The 23,654-nt window shown below is 44.9% G+C and overlaps 1 protein-coding gene across 4 annotated transcripts; it reads right to left on the reverse strand.

Moving 5' to 3' along the window:
• Positions 1-5,843: 5,843 nt before the first annotated feature.
• Positions 5,844-13,687, reverse strand: LOC108635411 (tumor necrosis factor receptor superfamily member 10B-like). Of its 4 annotated transcripts, none has more exons than XM_018045563.1 (7): positions 13,473-13,687; positions 11,604-11,715; positions 10,577-10,794; positions 10,018-10,272; positions 9,500-9,543; positions 8,265-8,331; positions 5,844-6,377 (listed from the first exon to the last, which is right to left on the reverse strand). In XM_018045563.1, exons 1-7 carry the CDS (start codon positions 13,552-13,554, stop codon positions 6,331-6,333), a joined length of 825 nt encoding a protein of 274 aa, XP_017901052.1. In that variant the 5' UTR covers positions 13,555-13,687; the 3' UTR covers positions 5,844-6,330. The 4 variants fall into 4 exon arrangements, with proteins under 4 accessions (XP_017901052.1, XP_017901053.1, XP_017901054.1 ...); XM_018045565.1 differs by lacking the exons at positions 10,018-10,272; positions 10,577-10,794 and adding exons at positions 11,803-11,855; positions 12,725-12,838 and having other exon boundaries at positions 5,845-6,377; positions 13,473-13,677; XM_018045564.1 differs by lacking the exon at positions 10,018-10,272 and having other exon boundaries at positions 13,473-13,681.
• Between the last annotated feature and the right edge of the window lie 9,967 nt (positions 13,688-23,654).

Consider the following 23,654-nt stretch of genomic DNA (forward strand, 5'->3'; position numbering starts at 1 on the left):
TAACACTGAATATTCAATTTGGTTCAAATTCATAAAATTGCATGTTTACATAAAATTATAAAATTTGTATATGATATTGCATATTTCATTTGGTCACAAATTCATTACTGAGGAGAAACTTGAACAGGCATCCAGTCTTCAAGTAAAACTTTAAATTGGCACATTTGTATTGGCATAAAGCAGTAATGCTTCCGGGATGGCTCAGCAGGCTAAGAACTCGCCTGCAATGCAGGAGACACAGGACACGCAGGTTCAATCCCTGGATCGGGAAGATCCCCTGGAGTAGGAAATGGCAACTCACTCCAGTATTCTTGCCTGGAGAATCCCATGGACAGAGGAGTCCGGTAGGCTTAGTTCACGGGGGTCGCAAAGAGTCAGACACGACTGAGCGACTAAGCACCCACCAGAAAGCAACAAGGAGTCAAGTTGGCCAGGAGGAGACACCCCGCGTCCGAGGTCAGGGGTGGTGGCCGAGAGGAGCTACCCCCGCGTCCGAGGTCAGTGTCAGTCGGGGAGGCCAGGAGAAGCCACCTCGCCCAAGGCCAGGGGCGGCACCTGGGAGGAGCCACCCATGCCCGAGGCCAGGGCCGGCGGCCTGGAGGAGCAACCCCAGAAGCGGTGGCTGCCAGGCACAGGAGCGCCTAGAGGAGCTATCCCACATTGAAGGTCAGGCACGGCGGCTAAGGAGATACCCCTCGTCCAAGGTAAGGAGCAACGGCTGTGCTTTGCTGGAGCTGCCGTGAAGAGATACCCCACGCCCAAGGTAAGAGAAACCCAAGTAAGATGGTAGGTGTTGCAAGAGGGCATCAGAGGGCAGACACACTGAAACCATACTCACAGAAAACTAGTCAATCTAATCACACTAGGACCACAGCCTTGTCTAACTCAATGAAACCAGCCATGCCTGCGGGGGCAACCCTGCGGGTCATGGTGGAGAGGTCTGACAGAATGTGGTCCACTGGAGAAGGGAATGGCAAGCCCACTTCAGTATTGCCTTGAGAACCCATGAACAGTATGAAAAGGCAAAATGATAGGATACCAAAAGAGGAACTCCCCAGGTCATTAGGTAACCAATATGCTACTGGAGATCAGTGGAGAAATAACTCCAGAAAGAATGAAGGGATGGAGCCAAAGCAAAAACAATACCCAGCTGTGGATGTGACTGGTGAGAGAAGCAAGATCCGATGCTGTAAAGAGCAACATTGCATAGGAATCTGGAATGTCAGGACCATGAATCAAGGCAAATTGGAAGTGGTCAAACAAGAGATGGCAAGGGGTGAACGTCGACATTCTAGGAATCAGCGAACTAAAAGGGACTGGAATGGGTGAATTTAACTCAGATGACCATTATATCTACTACTGGTGGGCAGGAATCCCTCAGAAGAAATGGAGGAGCCATTATGGTCAACAAAAGAGTCCAAAATGCAGTACTTGGATGCAGTCTCAAAAACGACAGAAAGATCTCTGTTCGTCTCCAAGGCAAACCATTCAACATCACAGTTATCGAAGTCTATGCCCCAACCAGCAATGCTGAAGAAGCTGAAGTTGAACGGTTTTATGAAGACCTACAAGACCTTTTAGAACTAACACCCAAAATAGATGTCCTTTTCATTCCAGGGGACTGGAATGCAAAAGTAGGAAGTCAAGAAACACCTGGAGTAACAGGCAAATTTGGCCTTGGAATGTGGAATGAAGCAGGGCAAAGACTAACAGAGTTTTGCCAAGAAAATGCACTGGTCATAGCAAACACCCTCTTCCAACAACACAAGAGAAGACTCTACACATGGACATCACCAGATGGTCAACACCGAAATCAGACTAATGATATTCTTTGCAGTCAAAGATGGAGAAGCACTATACAGTCAACAAAAACAAGACCAGGAGCTGACTGTGGCCTCAGGTCATGAACTCCTTATTACCAAATTCAGACTCAAATTGAAGAAAGTAGGGAAAACTGCTAGACCATTCAGGTATGACCTAAATCAAATCCCTTATGATTATGCAGTGGAAGTGAGAAATAGATTTAAGGGCCTAGATCTGATAGATAGAGTGCCTGATGAACTATGGAATGAGGTTCGTGACATTGTTCAGGAGACAGGGATCAAGACCATCCCCATGGAAAAGAAATGCAAAAAAGCAAAATGGCTGTCTGGGGAGGCCTTACAAATAGCTGTGAAAAGAAGAGAGGTGAAAAGCAAAGGAGAAAAGGAAAGATATAAGCATCTGAATGCAGAGTTCCAAAGAATAGCAAGAAGAGATAAGAAAGCCTTCTTCAGCGATCAATGCAAAGAAATAGAGGAAAACAACAGAATGGGAAAGACTAGAGATCTCTTCAAGAAAATTAGAGATACCAAGGGAACATTTCATGCAAAGATGGGCTCGATAAAGGACAGAAATGGTATGGACCTAATAGAAGCAGAAGATATTAAGAAGAGGTTGCAAGAATACACAGAAGAACTATACAAAAAAGATCTTCACGACCCAGATAATCATGATCATGTGATCACTAATCTAGAGCCAGACATCTTGGAATGTGAAGTCAAGTGGGCCTTAGAAAGCATCACTATGAACAAAGCTAGTGGAGGTGATGGAATTCCAGTTGAGCTGTTTCAAATCCTGAAAGATGATGCTGTGGAAGTGCTGCACTCAATATGCCGGCAAATTTCGAAAACGCAGCAGTGGCCACAGGACTGGAAAAGGTCAGTTTTCATTCCAATTCCAAAGAAAGGCAATGCCAAAGAATGCTCAAACTACCGCACATTTGTACTCATCTCACGTGCTAGTAAAGTAATGCTCAAAATTCTCCAAGCCAGGCTTCAGCAATACGTAAACCATGAACTCCCTGACATTCAAGCTCGTTTTAGAAAAGGCAGAGGAACCAGAGATCAAATTGCCAACATCCGCTGGAACATGGAAAAAGCAAGAGTTCCAGAAAAACATCTATTTCTGCTTTATTGACTATGCCAAAGCTTTTGTCTGTGTGGATCACAATAAACTGTGGAAAATTCTGAAAGAGATGGGAATACCAGACCACCTAATCTGCCTCTTGAGAAATCTGCATGCAGGTCAGGAAGCAACAGTTAGAACTGGCCAGGGAACAACAGACTGGTTCCAAATAGGAAAAGGAGTCTGTCAAGGCTGTGTATTGTCACCCTGCTTATTTAACTTCTATGCAGAGTACATCATGAGAAACGCTGGACTGGAAGAAACACAAGCTGGAATCAAGATTGCTGGGAGAAATATCAGAAACCTCAGATATGCAGATGACACCACCCTTATGGCAGAAAGTGAAGAGGAGCTAAAAAGCCTCTTGATGAAAGTGAAAGGGGAGAGCGAAAAAGTTGGCTTAAAGCTTAACATTCAGAAAACTAAGATCATGGCATCTGGTCCCATCACTTCATGGGAAATAGATGGGGAAACAGTAGAAACAGTATCAAACTTTATGTTTTTAGGGCTCCAAAATCACTGCAGATGGTAACTGCAGCCATGAAATTAAAAGACGCTTACTCCTTGGAAGAAAATTTATGACCAACCTAGATAGTATATTCAGAAGCAGAGACATTACTTTGCTGATTAAGGTCTGTCTAGTCAAGGCTATGGTTTTCCCTGTGGTCATGTATGGATGTGAGAGTTGGACTGTGAAGAAGGCTGAGCGATGAAGAATTGATGCTTTTGAAGTGTGGTGTTGGAGAAGACTCTTGAGAGTCCCTTGGACTGCAAGGAGATCCAACCAGTCCATTCTGAAGGACATCAGCCCTGGGATTTCTTTGGAAGGAATGATGCTAAAGCTCAAACTCCAGTATTTTGGCCACCTCATGCGAAGAGTTGACTCATTGGAAAAGACTCTGATGCTGGGAGGGATTGGGGGCAGGAGGAGAAGGGGACAACCGAGGATGAGATGGCTGGATGGCATCATGGACTCGATGGACGTGAGTCTGAGTGAACCCCGGGAGATGGTGATAGACAGGGATACCTGGCGTGCTGCGATTCATGGGGTAGCAAAGAGTCAGACACGACTGAGCAACTGAACTGAACGTCACTTTTCTTGAAGGTTCTCATTAGTAAAGTACACAGTAAACGTGTTAATATGTGACAAACACTGACAGGGCTGATACTTTCGATGGGCACTCAAGGAAGTCTTCTGAGAAAGGGACAAGTGACCTGACACTGGACTATTCATTCTTTTAAACTGTTTCACAAACGCGCACGCTCTCTGTAATATACAGGTGACAGCTTCAATCCGTGCTGTGCCTTGTTTACTTGTTTGAGCTGTGCAGACTCCTCACCGCGGCACACAGGCTCCTCTGGCTGTGACGCGCAGGCTCCACAGCACACGGGCTCAGGAGTCGCGGAGCACGCGCTTAGCTGTGGTATGTGGGATCTCAGTTCCCCAACCAGAGATGGAACCCGGGCTCCTTGCATTGGGAGTGCAGAGTCTTAACCACCCAACCACCAGGGAAGTCCCAAGAATCCTTTCTGTCTCCTGGGATGAAGGCAGAGTGTCCTGCACAGAAGGAACAGCAAAGACAGGAAACACCTGACTCCAGGACAGGGAGGGGCATCAGGGCCAGAGGGAGGCAGCACCAAGAGCACAGGGGGCGGCCCTTCTACAGACACACGTGACCTCCACGCACTGTGTCCATTGTACCTACATTTTAGGCAATTCCAGTTTTGACCACACCAGTCACATCAACCTTAGGGAAGACAGCATACAGGCCTTGAGATGGACTAGACCAAAAACCTCCCTGAGCATTGCTTCTGCCATTAAATTATCCTGCAGTGATTGGAATACTATGGAGAAGGATTTAGCAGAAGTAAAAAAAAATGTTTTTAATTAAAAAAAATACAAAAGCCTAATATAGCAGGCATTTTAGGTCAGTTCTCACAGTATTTAAGAATCAGCATTTCTGTGTCTTTTCTGCAGAAAGTCAAAGCTTACAGAGGGGCTGAGATCCTTAGTTAGCCAATTTAAACACAAAAAGCCAATTCTGGGCTCAGAGCACCAGTATCAAGGGGGGCCCATCTAGTGCGGAGCAAGCCAACACTGAACATAACCCAGGAGCCCGTCCATTCTTCCTCCCAGAAACCACGGCAGATCCCTGTCCTCTCTTCCTTGAGCCCCGATGGAATGAAGGTCACTGATAACAGAAACTATCTGACACTCACATCTAACCCACGTCCCACCCTAACCTCCCAGAGGAGCAGGAGGAAGCCCGGGAGTGACAGCCCAGTTCACGGTCACCAGACACAGCACGGGGGGGCCACTTCTCCTCCCTCTCTGCTCACTTGTTAGCATCTCCCTATAAAAAATACAAATATTCACCCAACTATAAAGTTGACATGTTTAAAGCCTGGACCCTAAAGAGGTCGCCAGGCAATCCCAAAGTGGTCAAATTCCCCCAGCAGTGGGCTTGCTCTCCTTCATTGTTGTTGCTGTTTTGTAGGTTTTTGTGTGTTTGTTTTTGCCTCATGGCTTGTGGGATCTTACTTCCTGATCAGGGATTGAACTCAGGGCTCTCAGCGCAGAGTCCTAACCACTGAACATCAGGGAATGCCCTCCTTTTGTATTTCTAATTGCTTTGCATTGCCAGTGCTCAACCAGGTAGCCCACATAAACCTAGAAATCATATTTGCAAAATGTTTTTCTACACATATAAATATATGCACAAACATAAAAGTACAAAGACATACAAGATGTTTGCACTTTAATGATGTATATCACAAGTTACGGGGCCTCCCTGGTGGATCAGTCAGTAAAGAGTCTGCCTGCAGTGCAGGAGATCCAGGCCTCCCTGGGTAGGGAAGAGCCCCTGGAGAAGGAAAAGGCAACCCACTCCAGTATTCTTGCCTGGAGAAACCCCATGGACAGAAGAGCCTGGTGAGCTACAGTCCATAGGGTCGCAAAGAGTTGGACATGACTCAGTGACTAACACTTTCATTATAAGTTACATCATTAAATGCATACATATTACCATGAATGACAAATTTCAAACCAATACAAATAAAAACTAGAAGCCTATTAGGAGTGTGTCCTGAGCTGAAAGACTGAGGTCCTCAAACACTCAGGGCACAGCAGAGCCTGTCTCACTTTCTTCATAAACATGTTAATACTTTCCTGAGTTCAGCAGGCCCTCTTGAATGGTCTCTTTTGTCACTCTTTGCCCCAGCATTTCCAAGGCATCCATCAGGGTGTTGACTGAGGTCCTCTGTCCCTTCTTGGTGACTGGCAGTATTTCACACAAGGCATCCGGAGAGACCCAGGCCTATTCTCTGCCCACAAGGATCTCATTTCATGTGAGGCCCAACTGCCTCAGGAGCGAATCACAGAAGTCACAAGGAAAAGATAGCTGCAAAGTCACTGAAGAATAGCTTCAGGCCTAGGTTGGGGGAAAGTCACAGACACAGAGTTGGAACAGGCTTTCACAAAGGCAGAGGACCCTCAATTCAGGCCTAGACTTCAGGATGGGAACCCGAGGAGCTCCCCCTGCTGGTAAGCCTGCTGCTCTGCGCCCCTGACCTGCTTCCCAGCAGCAGAGAAGCAAGCCACAGGGGCACTGGGCATTGGGCTTCGCCAGCACCCAGAGCAGCTGGGGGCAGCCCAGGCCAGCAGGGAGTCCTGCCCTAAGCAGGGGGTGAGGGCCCATCTGGAAGAGGAGACTGCTGTCACAGAGGGAGAAGGCATCCGTGATAGGAGACAGAGGGTGGGACAGCGACGGGCAACAGACCTCAGAGGAGGGCGCCTGCCTTTCTCAGGAGGGTGAGGCCCCCTGGCTGCCACCTCTGCACTGGGGACAAAGCAGAGGCCTGGAGGGAGGAAGGTCTCCGGCCTCACAGCCCGCTCGGCCTCACTGCCTGACACTCTGGTAGAGCTGGATGGGGACAGACTCTGAGCAAGAATTTAATCATAAAGTGGAGCAAACACCACCCGCCTCATGGACTGTGTTGCAGATTCAGTGCTGTGTGTGTGAAATGCTGTGCACACCACCATCCACAGTACATAAGGAGGGCACCCAACACAAGTTTATATTCTCTAACAGTTACACTGAAAACATGAAAAATAACAATACTAGTTTTCATAAAATATGGTACTAATTCAAAGTATTCTAAAAAATTTCATTTCAATATGTAATATAGATAGCTAATGGGAAGTTGCTTTATAACACAGAAAGCTCAATCTGGTGCTCTGTGATAACCTAAGGGAGGTGGGATGGGGGCGTTGAAAGGAGGCTCAAGAGGGAGGGGATATATGTGTACCTATGGCTGGTTCATGTTGCTGTACAGCAGAAACAAGCACAACATTGTGAAGCAATTATCCTCCAATTAAAAGTTAAAATTTTTTTTCACTGCAATAGGTAGTGTTAGTTGCTCAGTTGTGTGTCTTACTCTTTGTGACTTCATGGACTGTAGCCCGTCAGGCTCCTCTATCCATGAGATTCTCCAGGCAAGAATACTGGAGGGGGTTGCCATTCCCTTCTGCAGGGGAAATTTCTGACCCAGGGACTGAACCCTGTTCTCTTGCATTACAGGCAAATTCTTTACCATCTGAACCACCAGGGAAGCCCCTCAACATGTAATCAATGTACAAAAAAAAAAAAAAACCTGTTAAGGAGACAAATTACAGTCCTTTTTTCTACCAACTCCTTGAACTACAGTATCGAGTTATATACTACAGCTCATCAGGTTTAGCCACAGTTCAGGTGCTCCATGGGCCTTCCCAGGTGGCGCCAGTGGTAAAGAACCTGCTTGCTAATGCAGGAGATGTAAGATGTGGGTTTGATCCCTGGGTTGGAATGATCCCTGGAGGAGGGCATGGTAACCCACTCCAGTATTCTTGCCTGGAGAATCCCACGGACTAAGGAGCCTGGCAGGCTACAATCCATGGTGTTGCAAAGAGTTGGACATGATTCAAGAGACTTTGAATGCAGGTACAGGGGCTCCACAGCCTCCCTGGGCCAGTGGGTGCCCTGCTGGACAGCACAACCTCTCAGATGTCTCAGAGCGGGTCAACGTGGCCCTGAGCAACCAGGGAGGAGAGAGGATGGTGGAGAAGGGAAGGACAGGGAGGTGTTGGGGGCCACTGTTAGAGGACAGAGGGGTGCAGGGTGGGAAAAAGAGGAGGGGGCAGTGGAGGGAATTAGAGTCCTGATGGTTCAGGGACAAGCCATCCCCTCTCTGAGTTGCCCTAACAGCTATGGAGACAGAAATTAGGACAGTGTCCCTCCTCCCTCCACTCCTGATCCACTGCCCAGGAACAAAACACTCACTTTGAGTGCCATCTGTTGGAACCAGCAGCCATCTTCTCCGCTGAGGTCCTTCAGGTGCTGCTGGTTCCTGTAAAACACAATGGAGAGCAGCCTTGGTCTTAACCGGGAGTCCTCGATTGACAGAACTGAGCCTAGTAAACATCTTTCTGAAATTCTGGCAGATGCAGCCATAAGCAAAACAAAACCCATGCAGGATCTTTGAAGGGAGCAAACAAAAGAGTCATTATTCTATATATGATTGTATTCTTATAAAATCTAATGGTTCAACAATAATACTGAAATGTGAATGTGTGGAAGGATGAATGTTAAAAATGATGACAATAAATTCTATAATGAATTATGAGTTGGATAAACTCATAAGGTTATGGAACATTGTAATACAAAGACACAGCCTCAACAAGAAATGAGCAATTTACCAAAGAAAAACACACATGGAGTTGAGGTATTATAAAACTCTTAACTTAAAATGCTAACTTTTTTCATAAGAAAAATATAGAATAGCTAAAAGATCTCAATTCCTCCTAGATTAATTTATAAATTAAGGTAATACTCAAAAACCTCAAAATTACTAAAACGATATGATCCCAAACTGTAAATGTCTCTGTATGTGTGTGTGTATGTATACATGTATAATATATATATGTTTAGTCATTCAGTCATGTCTGACTCTTTGAGACCCCCTGGACTGTAGCCTGCTGGGCTCCTCTGTCCATGGCGATTCTCCAGGCAAGAATACTGGAGTGGGTTGCCATGCCCTCCTCACATATAACATACACACACACACACACACACCACACACACACATATACATAGTGAAAATACTTCTATATGTTGACAAAAATTTTACTTCAAGTAGATTCAACTTAATAATACTTTTGAAAAAAATGTGAAATTCCTACTATGATGAGGAATGGCTTAAAAGTATGTAACAGTCACACAGAAAAATATTACGTAGCTCTGACTCCATCACTGGGTCAGTCATGGGAGGAGTGATCACCCTTCGGTTGCCCTGGTCTAGATGAGGGATGTGGTGACAAGACAGATGATAAACAGCATCAGAGCTGCCGGTGGACCAGAACAGGGGGTGGGGCGCCCTCCCCTCCATGCTCTGGTCTCCCTCCATCACCACCTCCCCAGAGGAGAGGAGACCTGACCCATTGCTGCTCCCTGTCTCTACCACAGTCCCAAGCAAGCAGAAGGGCCAGAGCCCCACACTCACCAACAGACAGCCTAGCCTGCTGCATCTCGGGACTGGGCGTTATCCTGTCAGCTTCTCTTCCTGCCAAGGGACCAGAATGGAAAGTGAATCTCCATTGGTCAGCCTGTTGTTGTGTGCATGGTCCAGAGCCCCAGACCCTCTTGGGGGACATAAGCACCAGAAAAGGGCCTTGAGAAAGCAAGGCACTGACCCAGGAGTCACAAACCCACAAACCCTACAGCTTCTGGGGAGACACAGGGGGTTCTGCCTTACCACCTACTCCTGTGCTGTGCCCCCCACGTGGGCACAGACTCAGCACATCTGGGCTCTGCTGATGGCACCCAGACTCTGGTGTGATGCTAAGGGAACTGAGTACCCCTGTCTGACACCCCCCACGCCCCAGGGCTGCAGAGTGAGGGTGTCTCAAACAGTAAGGACAGGGCCAGTGCTGCCGACCAGCCTTAGGCCAGCTCTCAGCAGGCCAGTCTCCCTCCTACATTCAGCCTAGAGCCCTCAGGAGAGAAAGGGAGTCAGGGAAAACAGCATAGGGCAAACCGAGGACCACGTCCACCCTGGGCCTTGTTGTGGGGCGGAAGCAGTTACTGAGGGTCTGATGCTGCCCGATGCTGGAGAAACCGATCACCTTGTGCCAGCACTCATCAGAGAGACCGAGGAGAGAAGAGACAACCACTGAGTGGTGGGGAGGGCCCTCTTGCCGCACCGCCCTTCCCAGGGACAGGGCGCAGGGTGGGGGCGCAGACACTGAACAAAGAGCCCCGGGCCTGGGACTGCAAGCGGGACACTCTGAGTCTGGAGAACCCTCAGGGAGGAGACGAGAAGGGAGAAAATGAAGTAAAATGAAACCCATGTAACATCTCTGTGCAGTGCTACTGAACCACCCTCTTCTCCTGCCTCCTTCCCACCAGACTCGGCCAGGGGGAAGAAGGGGACCGTCAGCTGAGTTGGGGGCCCAATGTGATCACGGTTTTGCAGAACCAGGTGAGGTGGGAGGGGTTTCCTGGGGAACAAGATCAGAGACAAGCCAGGAGGAACAGGAGGATTGGGGAGAGGGAAGAGGGAGCCAGCACCTCCTCCTTCCCTTCTAGAACCTCACCGTTAAAGAAGCACCATACCACACATCCGACTAGGACAATGGTGATTCCAGATACAATTCCAATCACCAGCCTTGAAGTGCCTGAGGAGGGGGAGGGAGTTCCTAGCTCTCCAGGAACTGGGGCCTCCCCATGGGCCAGGGTACCTGATTCCTGGTCCACACACTTCATGTTGCTCCAGGGGTTACAGTGCGTGACCATGACCTTCCCATCAGGGCACCTGGGTACAGACACAGGGATGATGTCGGGGACCCATCAGGGACAGCTGGCTGGATGAGGAGAAAGAGGGGGCAGCCTCCCATCCTGGGTCCCCTGACAAGACAGTGGAGGGGGGACAGGCTCTTGCTGTCTGCAGGAGAGGGTCCCCTCACTCCCCCTCACTGGGTGGGAGAAGGATCCAGGATTGCGTACTGCAGCCCCCAGGCTCCTACTGAGTGGTTCAGAGCTGTCCTTCAGGAGGTCGGCTTCTTCTGCAAGGCCCGCCTGGCCTCCCTGGGCTGCATGCAAAGCTCTGTGACGGGGGGAGGATGCCTCGTCCAGGTCAAGGATCAGAAGAGTGTGGGCACAAGTTTGACTCATCCTCCAGTCAAACTTGACTACGAGGCCCTCTCATCCACCTGTTGATTCTTCCTACCAATCTCAGCCAACACTGGAGCATCAGAGGATAGTGAATTACTACTGGCCCCTGAGTCCCCCAATAGGAAAGAGTCAGGTGCTACTGGGGAACAAGGGGCTGGGTGTGAGGCCTGTCGAGTTGGCTCCAGTTTCATAGGAACCTTGAAGGAGCACACACGTGGCCTCATCATGACTTCTGTCTGCTGTCAGCACTTCCGTCTTTCTAGGCCATTCCCGAGGAGACGTGGGAAGGGGCCACTGAGAAAGCCGTGCAGGACAAACAGTGGAGACCCCTCAGGCCACAAGGGAGCTCTGAGAGGTGGGAGGGGCTTCACGGAAGCAGGGGAGAGAAATGGATACAAGGAAACTGGGGTGTCCTGTGGCTTGGAAGCCCCCCAGGCTCCTGTGTCTCACCTGGTGCTGCATTTTTGACAGAATTCAGGTGCATCTTCTCCACGGAAAGTGCCAGGTTTGCACTGACACTCAGTGTCCTTGGTGGGGGTACAGCGATTTTTTTCTGCTTCTCCTAGAGACCAAAGATAAGGTTTTGAGGGTGTGTTTCCCTCATATGTCTCTCACCCCTTCTTCACCACCCAGATCTCCATCCACTCACTTCAAGAAGTAATTCGGAGGGCTTCCTGGCTGGTCCAGTGGTTAAGAATCCGCCTGTCAAAGCAGGGGACACAGGTTGCATGCCTGGCCTGGGAAGACCCCACATGTTGCGGGGCAGCTAAGCCTGTGAGCCACAGCTACTGCTCCTGTGCTCTAGGGCCTGTGCACCACGATGAGAAGCAGCAAGGAGCAGCCCCCCTCACCACAACTAGAGAAAGCCCTTGTTCCACAACAAACACCCAGAACAGCGAAAAATAAATGCATTAATCTTTTTTTAAGTAATTTTGGGGTCATTTTCTGTGGCAACACACATAGACCATCCATAGAACAGCCACTGTTCACGTGTCACCAACAGAGGCATACAAAAGGGACTGGGCATCATTACAGATTGCATCCAGGGATGGGAAGAAAAAATGTTTTAGATCACAAATGAGGAGCAAGAAGTAGGGTGGGGTGAGGTGTAATCTGAGATGCTGTGGATGGAGAGGAACCCTTGGGTGTTGTCCCAATGGGTGATGCCCTGCTGGAGAGGCAGAGGGACCTCAGGTCATGAAGGCTGAGAGAGGCTGAGACCTCAGAGCAGAGGGCATGGCGCCCACAGGAGCCTGGCCCAGGATCAGACACATCACACAGCTCAAACCCAGCCCTGCCCCACTCCCCCAGGCCTTCTGCACTGTTACCATCCAGCCCCCTCCATCAAGGGACACAGTATTCCCCTCTTTCCAGCTGATGTTCTGAAAGACTTCCCTACCAGTTGGCATGTGTTATGCAAATAACTTCTGTTTTCATTTATTTTACTGACCTAAGACAAGCTGAAGACCTAGCTGGGCTGGAAATCAGGTTTCTGACTCCTCGTCCCTTTTAAGTGCCATCTCATCACCCAGCACCCTAACCGCAGGCACAGAGGACCACAGGTTCTGGACCTGATTTGCAAGTCATGCAAGGTAGGCAAGAAGGGAGGGTGTTTGAATGATTGGTGTAGTCTGTCCCATCGGTGCACGGGGCACAACCTCCACTGGCTTCTTCCATATAGAATCCTGGGAAGGAAGGGAAAAGCTGGTGAGTAAACCCCACAGGATTCCCCGAGGCTGGCAGTGTGGCTGGGGAGGCCTCTTTTGGCCGTCTGTGGAATCCACAAGGGGAAGCTCTCCTCAACCGGGCTTTCATCTTTTGATTCTTCATCTAACACATACCCTAGACATACCCTAGACCAGTACTGCCAACAGAAATATATTACAAGCCACACATCCAAGTCACATTCACAGCTGGCACATTAAACAGTGAAAAGAAAGGTCAGGGGCTTTCCTGGTGGCTCAGAGGGAAAGAATCTGCCTGCCTATGCAGAATACATGGGTTCGATCCCTGGTCTGGGAAGATCCCACATGCTGCGGAGCAGCTGAGCCCGGGTGTCACAAATCCTGAGCCTGTGCTCTGCAGCTCTGGAGCCACAACTACCGAGCACACCTGCTGCGACTCCTGAAGCCCATGCGCCCGAGAGCCTCTGCTCGGCAACAAGAGAAGCCTCCTCAGGGAGAAGCTCAAGCACCGCAACTGGAGAGGAGGCCCACTCTCCACAACTAGAGAGAGCCCATGCAGCAGCAAAGCCTCAGCACAGCCAAAATAAACGCATAGACATGAAGACAAGGGTTGGAGACCAGTCTTAGAATCTACCTGGTAGACATAACTTCTGTTGGAGGCTCCCTTCCAGTGGGGCTGATGACTGCTGGGGAATTTCATCCTTCCTTACAGACATGGCTGAAGCAGGTTTGACCTATGGGGACAAAGCAGGGACAGGCATGAGTGGCTTCCACACTCTCACCCCTTCTAGGATCCACCCCACATTTCCTTGACCACTACCTGCAAAATGAAACAGAACTGGGACCTTTCTTCCCAGCTCTAAACTCTCATTTCTTTTGTTTGTCCTTTGGCCTTTTGTGCTAGCAAGTAACTTTCACTTAAGGTTTTTCCCCCTCTATTCTTTCCTCTTAAAGTATGTTTATTCCAGAAAGTATGTGCTCAGATGTGTCCAACTCTTTGCGACCCCATGGACTTTAGCCATCAGGCTCCTCTTTCCATGGGATTCTCCCAGGAAGAATTTTGGAGTGAGTTGCCATTTCCTCCTCCAGGGGATCTTTCTGACCCAGGATCAAACTTCAGTCTCTTGCATCTCCTGTGTTGGCAGGCTGGTTCTTTTACCACCAGCACCACCTGGGAAGCCCAGAAAGTATAGGCAAGGAAATTATTTTTTATAAGAATACAGAAACCACAGAGATCCCCTTGATTAGAGAAGACGTCCAGTATTTTGTGTCTTGACTTCTTCTATTTGACCACATGTGTGAATACTCTCAGGCTCTCTCTCTCTCTCTTTCTCACATGTGCATGCACACACACACACAGTTTTCACAAATGAGGGTTTCTGCCATGCATACAATTTTTCATAATCAGGATATAGGATCACATACTGAGCAACGAACTTGTGGCTTTAATCCAACAAGCTGTCCCAAAAGGAAGCTGTCAGTGTTCCACAAAATACCAGAATCACATGGAGAAAGAAGAAACAGACAGGGTTTTCAGCCAAGTCTCTGTGCTAAAAATGACACAATGGGGCCAGTCTGAAATCACTGGAGTCTGAGGATTCGACCGGGATTAATGTGTTGATGATAGTGTTCTGATGTTCAGGATTGTATTGTCATTTGGGGGGAAACTGTCCTCATTTGTGGGAAATATACATTCAAGTGTCTAGTCATGGGATCTGTCATGTCAGCAGCTATGTTTCAGATGATACAGGAAACAAAGGGTTTTGTATAGTTTTGTAACTTTAATCTGGGAGTGATTTAAAGTAGAAAGTGACATTAAAAAGGGAAAAAAAAAAGAAAGAAAAACAAAGTTAAAATGGAAACAGCTTATGTTGAGCCCAGTTCAACTGCCTGGATCTAAACAAGATAAAGTGCAACCCGTTAAATATTTGGGGACAGCTAAGCTCACATGTGTCCCCTAATCATTCCCTTCCGCAGTCTGGGCCTCGTCTGAGTCACCCCAAATTGGTGGACTCTCCTTTCCCTGCCCTCACAATCCTGTGCCTTCCTTTCTTCCCTGGTTCTCCTCTCACAGGCTCTCTCCCTCAATGTTTTGTTACGAACAGTTTCAAACACCCAACAAAGTTGTAAGATTCATTCACTAAACGCATATATGCTCATCACCTAAGTTCTGTAACTTAGGTGTATCACATACTTCTTTCTCTATCCACCCCGCTCTGTCCATTCTCCTAAGTGTCTTATTTTTATGATGAAATTCATATCTGCAACTCTTAATACATTGGCATTATGTCAGTAGCTCGAGCTCAATATTTCTTTACAGTTTATTTCAATGTTAAGATTTCCAAAGAAGGAAGCGCACAATCTTAAGGGACCATTCAAAGAGCTTTTTTTTTTTTTTTTTTTTTAAATGCATACAGTTGGGAAATCCAAACCCTCTATCTAGATCATGGAAATTAGCTTGCTCCAAAACATTCCCTCATGCCCCTTCCTCAGTTATCCTAATCTCTGCTGTGACTCCAAGAGGGAGTGGCCTTCATCATATGGAGGAAGGGCCCTTCTACCCTGATAAAATGAGACTTTTCTCAGACAGTAAAGAATCTGCCTGCAACACAGGAGACCCAGATGCAATCCCTATGTCACAAGATCCCCTGGAGAAGGAAATGGCAATCCACTCCAGTATTCTTGCCTAGAGAATTCCATGGACAGAGGAGAGGCAGGCTACAGTCCATGGGGTCACAAACTGTTGGGCACGATTGAGCAACTCTCACCTTTTCGTTACAGGGGGTTAAGTGTCAGTTCAAATTATTTTTCTGCATCTGTTAAGCTGTTTTAGTTTTTTGTCTTCTAAAATAATGTTGCCATTGTTCCTGTTTTCCTCCACTTGCTTTTTCTTCTTGTGTGGTTTATACTCATTCCCCTTGCTCTGCTTGTTAGTCCCATGAGGATGTTTGTAGCTCATCTTCTTGCCTGACTTTCCCTTCCCACCCACCCAAACTCATCATTCAGTGTCCTCAACCCTCCCCTCTCGCAGCCTTTATAGGATTAAAACAGGCCCAATGGTGGGCTCTAGGGCAGTAGTGCTCCACATTGAGAAGCCTCACGCTGCAACTTGAGAAAAGCCTTCACAGCCAAAAGTAAAAAGTACATATAAAAATTAAAAGAAAAGGTTGGAAGGAGCTGATTTAAAAACAAAAACAAAGCCCAGTGGAGTCTCTGTGGATATCATTCAGATTTCCAGTCACTAGGAGACACACACAGCAAACACTTCCTAAGTACCAGGTCCGGTGGCTTCCTCTTTCACCTGGTGCCCAGGTGTTGGTCAAGCAACTACCAGAAAATCCTTAAGCTTCAATGTGGCCTCTTGACATCTTGTCTCTGAACATCTAAGAAAGCAGTTTGAGCCTTAGAAACTTAAGCAGAAAAAAGAAGCTACTGAGATATCCATCCCCCTTTATTTTCTTTTAGATGTGAAAGTGAAAGTCGCTGTCATGTCCGACTCTTTGCGACCCCATGGACTATACAGTCCATGGAATTTTCCAGGCCAGAATACTGGAGTGGGTAGCCTTTCCCTTCTCCAGGGGATCTTCCTAACCCAGGGATTGAGCCCAAGTCTCCCACATTGCAGGTGGATTCTTTACCAGCTGAGCCACAGGCGAAGCCCGAGAATACTGGAGTGGGTAGCCTATCCCTTCTCCAGTGGATCTTCCTGACCCAGAAATTGAACCGAGGTCTCCTGCGTTGCAGGCAGATTCTTTACCAACTGAGCTATCAGGGAAGCCCTCTTTTAGGTATAAATACATCGAAATAGTTATGAGCAAGCCTTCAGTTGCTGAAATAGACAACTGAAGACAGCCCATTGCAGATAAGACTCATGGTTCAGTCTTCTACTCACCTGAGGATTTTACTCCTTAAATACAGCTTTGTAACAGATACAGAATTTTCTGCAAAAGCATTCCATGTATACTTATTAAACTTTTCACTTCAGCTTTAGGTGAGTGAGGAATTCAGGTTACTGAGTGGTGACTTAGTCCTATCAGTCCTCTGGCGCATCATTTTGCTATGTGAGAGGATGCAGAAATCTTGTTTGAGAAGGTTTACTCATTAACAAAAGGTACCGAAATAAATTTAGCTGGGGTCATAGCATTTAATTTAATAGTATTACAATAATAACTACCATAATTAGTTTCAGATTTGCCTTCCTTCCCAGAGGACAAGATTTTTTAGTTTTTTGATGCCTATTTAAAGCATGAGAATGACAGGAAAAATTAATGTCATGACCTTTAAAGCCTGTTTATGGTTTTTCCTAGTCATACCCTAAAGGATTCAGGGAGTTGTGTGCATCTAAAATAAACCACTTAGTAAGGACAAGTAAAAATTGGGTTAATTGGGTTCACCTGATCCTCAGTTGTAGCACCTCATTGAAGACCCCCATTTCATCTTAGACAAAGGACCACCCTTTTTGCACTGTAAAATTATCTCTTAAACTACACCTGTACATTCTGTGATGTCTTGAAAAGAGAAACATTTTCTCAAAGGCAAGTTTTTCAAATAGGTAGAATTTCTTCCCCTCCTATAACTTTATCTGGCTTGACTTTCTCAATTAGGAAATCACTTTGTCTTTCCACTTTCCTAGCAAGAATGGGCTGACACCAACTCATGGGCTACACTCTGTGGCCCTCATGCCCACTTCCTATAGGTGATGCAGGGCAGATGCACGGACTTGTTTTCCCTTCTCTAGTCCGTCAGGGACTTCCTGTAAATGATCACTCTTCCAGATCCTCGAGAGATGAAACTTGGTTTTCATTTTATTGTCAGAGTTTGTGTATTTCAACAAAGAGAAATATTTGTCTATTCAACTAGAATTAAGAAAACTATCTAGGTATGCTGGAGTCTTTGAAACTTTTGGATAGTTGATTGAAAAGTTGTGGCAAATTTGGCAAATAGTGAAGACTTCCTGGTGATCAAGTGGCCAAGACTTCACCTTGCGTAGAGGGGGTGCAGGTTCTATCTCTTGTCGGGAAACTAAGAGTCCATGTGCCTCATGGCCCAAAAACCAAAACATTAAAAAAAAAAAAACAGAAGCAATATTATAACAAATTCAATACAGACTTTAAAAGGCTCACATTTTTTAAAAAAATGGCAGATAGTAGTTTGGAAGCACTTTCATGCATCATTGGATAAGTCAGTACAAGTTCCTTGAGTGACAATATGGTAATATCCATAACAATTTTAAATTGACCCAGAAATTTCTTACTGTGACTTCACTGTTCAGATGGACTCACACATGCTAGCAGGGTTGTGATTATACAAATGCATGCTAAAGTTTTGTGTGTAAGAGCAGAAGGCTGAGAACAGTCTCATTGTCAATTGGCAGTTGGCTGGTTAATAAACTATGGTTCTTTGCAGTGAGGTACTATATAGCCTTTGCAGAGAATGAACAGGATCTATGAGTGCTGACATGGAGAGCTGAAAACATATTAAATGAGAGAGTAGCAGGTGTAATCTGCTCAGTTTGGGGAGGGGAGAATGGGTGATACAGCCTGTTTCTACACATGTTGGCTTGTCTACATACAGACTGTTACTAGAAGGATTCCCACAAAGGTGCTAAGAATTGTTGCCTCCAAGTAGGGAAATTGGGGTTACAAGACAAGAGTCAGGCTTTTGTTCATTTTTGTTTCACTTTTTCCACGTTGAAGATAATCATTTTTGATGACCTAAGTGATAGACCATAGCCATCTGTGACAGGAAATTAAAAAAAAAAAATTAGGTAATGCTGCAGAGGTAAACCTGTGACTGGGGTGCTCCAGGGGAATGGTGAAAAAAGTTATTTTAGAAGAGGAGAGGCTTCCCTGGTGAGTTAGACACTGAAGAACCGCCCTGCAATGTGGGAAACCCAGGTTCGATCGATCCCTGGGTTGGGAAGATCCCCTGGAGAGGAAATAGCTATCCACTCAGTAGTCTTGCCTGGAGAATTCCATGGACAGAGGAGCAGGCTGCAGTACATGGGGTACATGGGGTCACAAAGAGTCTGATACACTTTGTGAAAAGGAAGAAAAATCATCAGAATCATTTATGAAGCAGTGGTTGACACGCAACATGAAAAACTACAGAACATAGATGAAGTCAGCAGGAACAGAGCAGAGCAGTGGGTTCGGTTGCTTTTTTAATGGAGCAGTCTTTGTAAAGCTAATTGATGGGATTTTAATTCAGTGTGGACTGTAGAGAAGAAAAGAGCTAGAGATGGGACAGGGCTAAGAGAGGAAGGGCCCATCCTGGCAGTGCTGTGGGGAAGTTAGAATTCCCCGATACAGGCAGGTGGTAGAAACATTGAGTTGGCCAAAGAGTTCATTCAGGTTTTTCTGTTAACATCTTGTGGAGATACCAAGTGATTTTGGTCAATCCAGTAGTTGTTGAAAGTACACCAGCTGGTCTGTGGTGATGCCACCAAAACTCTTTTGGTGCTTGGCAGCCAAAAAAGAACCTTAGGAATCCAAAAATGATCTCCAAAGTCTTCAAAGTAGATCTGTTTTCTCTAAACCTAGAGATGATTGTCACTGAAGGTAGATAAGAGTGGTGAAAATGATCATTTCAAAGTAATAAATTAAATCCCAAATGGATAGAAATACTACCACCAGGCTGACGGAAGGAAGCAAAATACTGACCAGTCTCACAGTATATGTAGGTGACAGCCTTTTTATTTGATGCAGTATGTCATTTGTTACCAAATGGCACAGTTCTCTTTTGAAATGCTTTCATCTTCATCATGATGGTAACCTCACAGGCCTGAACAATCCATTCTTTTAGCATTGAGAATCCAGGCTGGAAATTCCAAAGATGCTCTGTTTGATGTAGAAAGAGGCAACTGTTTTTCTTACATCTTTATCTTTTACATTTGAATGAATAAGGAATGGAAGAATGCCTGTTTGTTAAAACATGCCTAAAACTTGGTCATTTTAGACTTAACTAAAATGCACTGAGGCCTTTTAACAGGAAAGCAGCAATGTCAAATTACTGCTTTTATAGATAATTTTGGGAATTATTGTTTTATAGGTTTATTTATTTGGAAATTATTGTTTTCAGTAGTTAATGACACTTAAAAATGTTGATATATATGAAACATCCAAAGCCTGCTACTAGAGAAACTGAAGACACTAGGATCTTCTTTACCTTTGCATAATATAATTTTTAAGTCATTTTAGGAGTGGTTCAAGTCTTTCTAAAAACACAGCCAGGCAATCTGTAGAAATCAAAGGAAATGTATTACTGAAAAAATTAACCTAATCATTTATCTGTTACTCTAAGTTATGGAAAAGTATAGTAGTGGCAAAATTTAATAAGATATTACTTCAGATTTCAAAAATCACTATTCATTTTAAAAATGACTCAGAATTTTAGAAACCCATCTGTTGAAAATAAAAGATTCAAGCGGTATGAAAAATACTTGATGGGACTATGCAAGTATTGCTAAATAATTTTTTAGCAGTCTTATTTTTACAGGATTCTTGACATTTAGTCATCCAGTAATCATTTGTTAAACCTTATTGCAAGCCAGTCATTTCTAGGTTCCGGAAATACAAAGATAAATATGGTATTTTTGTCCCTGATGTCATAAAACTTGCAAATTTAAAGGGAATATGGACAAAGTTAAACAGATGCTATGTCCTAAGAGAGCCAGTCAAAGTGTGTTGAAGGGTAATGGACAGATCAATAGAAATGTCTTGAATTGGCCAGGTAGACATTGCGGAAGAAATGAGTAGGAACTATGTAGCAAGGCAGAGGCAAGAAGGCAATTCCATGAAGAATCGTGGAGGCGACTGAGAGCTGGCCTATAACGTGACTGTTTGAGATGCAGCTCTTAAAATGTAGTGGTGACAGCCACACAGGCTAGTGTGTGAAATCTTTGTGTGCTGGACTGAAGAGGTCTGGCTGTATCTCGTGGACAACAAGAAGCCACTGATGGACTTGAAACCTGGGGAAAACATGATAATCATTAGATTTGCATGAAAAAGACCCTTCACAGACTACTGGGTAAAGATGTCCAGTGGAACTCAAATTAAAACACTAAAAGATAAAGTTAAGGAATTTTTCCAGAAACAGCACAAATAAAAGAAGTAAAACATGTGAAAAAGGGAAAAGAGGTTTAACAGTCCAAGGAGGGAAAAAGAGTTAAAGGGGAAAAGAACAGAGAAAAATATTAGGAAGTCTCAGAAAATAATTGAAGAAAATGTCTCAGGATCTAGAGTTTCTCCAGATTGAAAAGGCCCACCAGCTACTTGGCAAATGGTTGAAAATAGACTAAGACACTTCACTGTGAAATTTCTAAACTTTGTTTCCATAGAGAAAAAAAAAAGATTGCATATAAAGGATCATAGATAGCTTCAGGTTTCTTAACAGCAACATTGGAAACCAGAAGACAGTGGAAATTTCAACTTGGAATTCTATGCTCAGAAAAATTATTGAGCAAGCATGTTGTTGATTGAGGATAGAAACAGAGATAAATCTTCATCTTTCACGGTGGGGCACCCAGTAGATACTGCCTAACACTGAACAGTTAAGAAGTAAGATTATAAGCATGTTATTGACAGAATGGAGGTATAAATACCAGAACAGTCAGCTCTAAGAATTCAAAGTGCTTATTTCTGGGGAAGATAAGATGAATAAATCCTGGGGATCTAATGTACAGCATGGTGACTGCAGCTAGTATTACTGTGTCGTGTTCTTGAAATCTGCCAAGAGAGTAAACCTGAAGTGTTCTTACCGCAACTTAAGTATTCTTACCAGAGGGGGGGGAAGAAAAGTAACTACGAGAGGTGCTGGCCAATTACCTGACTATGGTAACCATTTCACAAAGTCTGCCTGTGTCATCGCATTGTACACATTCAGCACATACAATTGTGTTTGTCATTTAATTACACCTCAATGAATTTGAAAAAAATTTAATTTTGGAAGCAGGAACTGTCTTTAGTTTGCAGGTAGCCAAGTGGAGCTGTGTATAATAGTAAGCTGAGAACATTTCACCCTGGAATTTGGAAATAGAAATACAAATTTATAGGTGTGGTTAGAGTCTCAGGAGTTGAAGTAATTTTATAGAAAATCTGTTGAAGGGAGGAAAAAAAAGACCTAAGGCTGGAACATACTTTCCTGGTAGATTTTTATTAAGGTAGAAGAATGCCCTCCTAAATACTGTAACCTGCCTGGTCTCGTCACGTGTGGAACACATGTGAAAGAGCATGGATATCTATGTGTGCTCCCACTTTACGAGGGTAAATGATTAGATCTTACCATGGAAAATGATACTATTTGTATTTCCAAAGTCTGTTCTAGTATATTCCTTGTTTTTCTTGGAAATGCCAGAGATAATAGTAACCTTTTTTTTTTTTCCTTTTGGAAGAATACTACAGACCTCGACTACCATAAGTAATACCTTGTTTTTTTAAATAGTTCTTTTTTTAACCAAGTATTGTCAACACATAGTATTCTAATTTAATCCTTTCATCAGCCAAATGGGTTAAGTAATATTATCTCTCCCTTTCTAACATAAGGAAACTGAAACAGACAAAAAGATTTCAGTGACTTGTTCAGGGGTCACATGGTAAAACATTTTGGTTAAAAACATACATCTTCCTACTCGGTTCAAGGATCCTTCTACAACTTTTGAATGCATTGCACAGCTGAGATGGGACTAGAATGGGGTCCTGAAAATTAAAGGTCAGTCTTTGTCTTTCAGGGTTTTGTTGGGAAACAGCAGTGAGTATCTGGTGAGATCACCGAAGCAACAGGTCTAAAATCAGGGGAAATTGGGTGACTGCCAGACTTTCCCCAGCTCTCGGTAGAAAAGTTGCCTCAGAGGGTCTTAAACAAACTAGTCCCTCAGGATGACTCTGTAAAGCATTTACTGGCTGACATTCAGAAATATCTGAATTTAAAGAGGCACTGTTTTATTGAACTTGTTAGCAGTGTGCAACCATTTGGGCAGAGAACGATTGTCAAAGATATTAACGCAAATACTAATATAAGCAGTTAATTTTCAAAGTGGGTCAGAATTTATGCTGTAGATTTTCTTTCACCTGTTCTAATTTTTTTCCACCAGCTTGAGAATTTTATAATGTTTTGTTCTTAAAATTATTTGTTCCTTAAGTAGGACAGATTGAGATAGGAATAAGCATTTGGTTATAACTGAGCAAATTAGTCAGAATTTGGGGTACCGGTGGCTCAGACAGTAAAGCATCTGCCCGTAATACCTGAGACCAGGTTTGATCCCTGGGTCGGGAAAATCCCCAGGAGAAGCAAATAGCACCCACTCCAGTACTCTTGCCTGGGAAATCCCATGGACAGAGGAACCTGGTGGGCTACAGTCCCTGGGGGTCTCAAAGAGTTGGACACTACTGAGCAACTTCTCTTTAAGATTTATTATTTTGATAAAATTGAGCTTTATGATACTGGGTCCTCTTATTTTTATAAAAATCTGAAGAAACTTGAATTCTATCAATGCTTTAAAACGGTTATTTTTTTAAAATAAATGAAATATAGTACAGCTGCTTTAAAAACAGGCAGTTGCTTGTAGTTTATACCACTCAACAGTTTCATGCTAGGCAGTTTCACCCTAGAGATATGAACATGTTTATTTACACAAAGACTTGGACACAGATATTTTATAGCAATTTTATTCATGAGAGCCAAAAACTGATCACAATTCAGATGCTCAGCCATGGGTTAATGGATGGACAAATTGCATTCTGGTCATAGGATGGAATCCATTCAGCAATAGAAAGAAATGATCTACTGATCCACATAATAAAATGATACTGTTTGATTT

The sequence above is a fragment of the Capra hircus genome, unplaced genomic scaffold, assembly GCF_001704415.2.
Source record: "Capra hircus breed San Clemente unplaced genomic scaffold, ASM170441v1, whole genome shotgun sequence".
NCBI lineage: Eukaryota > Metazoa > Chordata > Mammalia > Artiodactyla > Bovidae > Capra > Capra hircus.

Coding starts and splice junctions, on each gene's coding strand:
- LOC108635411 (XM_018045563.1), bottom strand. CDS start 13,554: ATGTCTGTAAGGAAGGATGAAATTCCCCAGCAGTCATCAGCCCCACTG. Junction 10,795..11,603: donor TGTCAAAAATGCAGCACCAG/GTGAGACACAGG, acceptor GTCTGTACCCAG/GTGCCCTGATGGGAAGGTCA. Junction 10,273..10,576: donor GGTATGGTGCTTCTTTAACG/GTGAGGTTCTAG, acceptor AGGGTTCTCCAG/ACTCAGAGTGTCCCGCTTGC.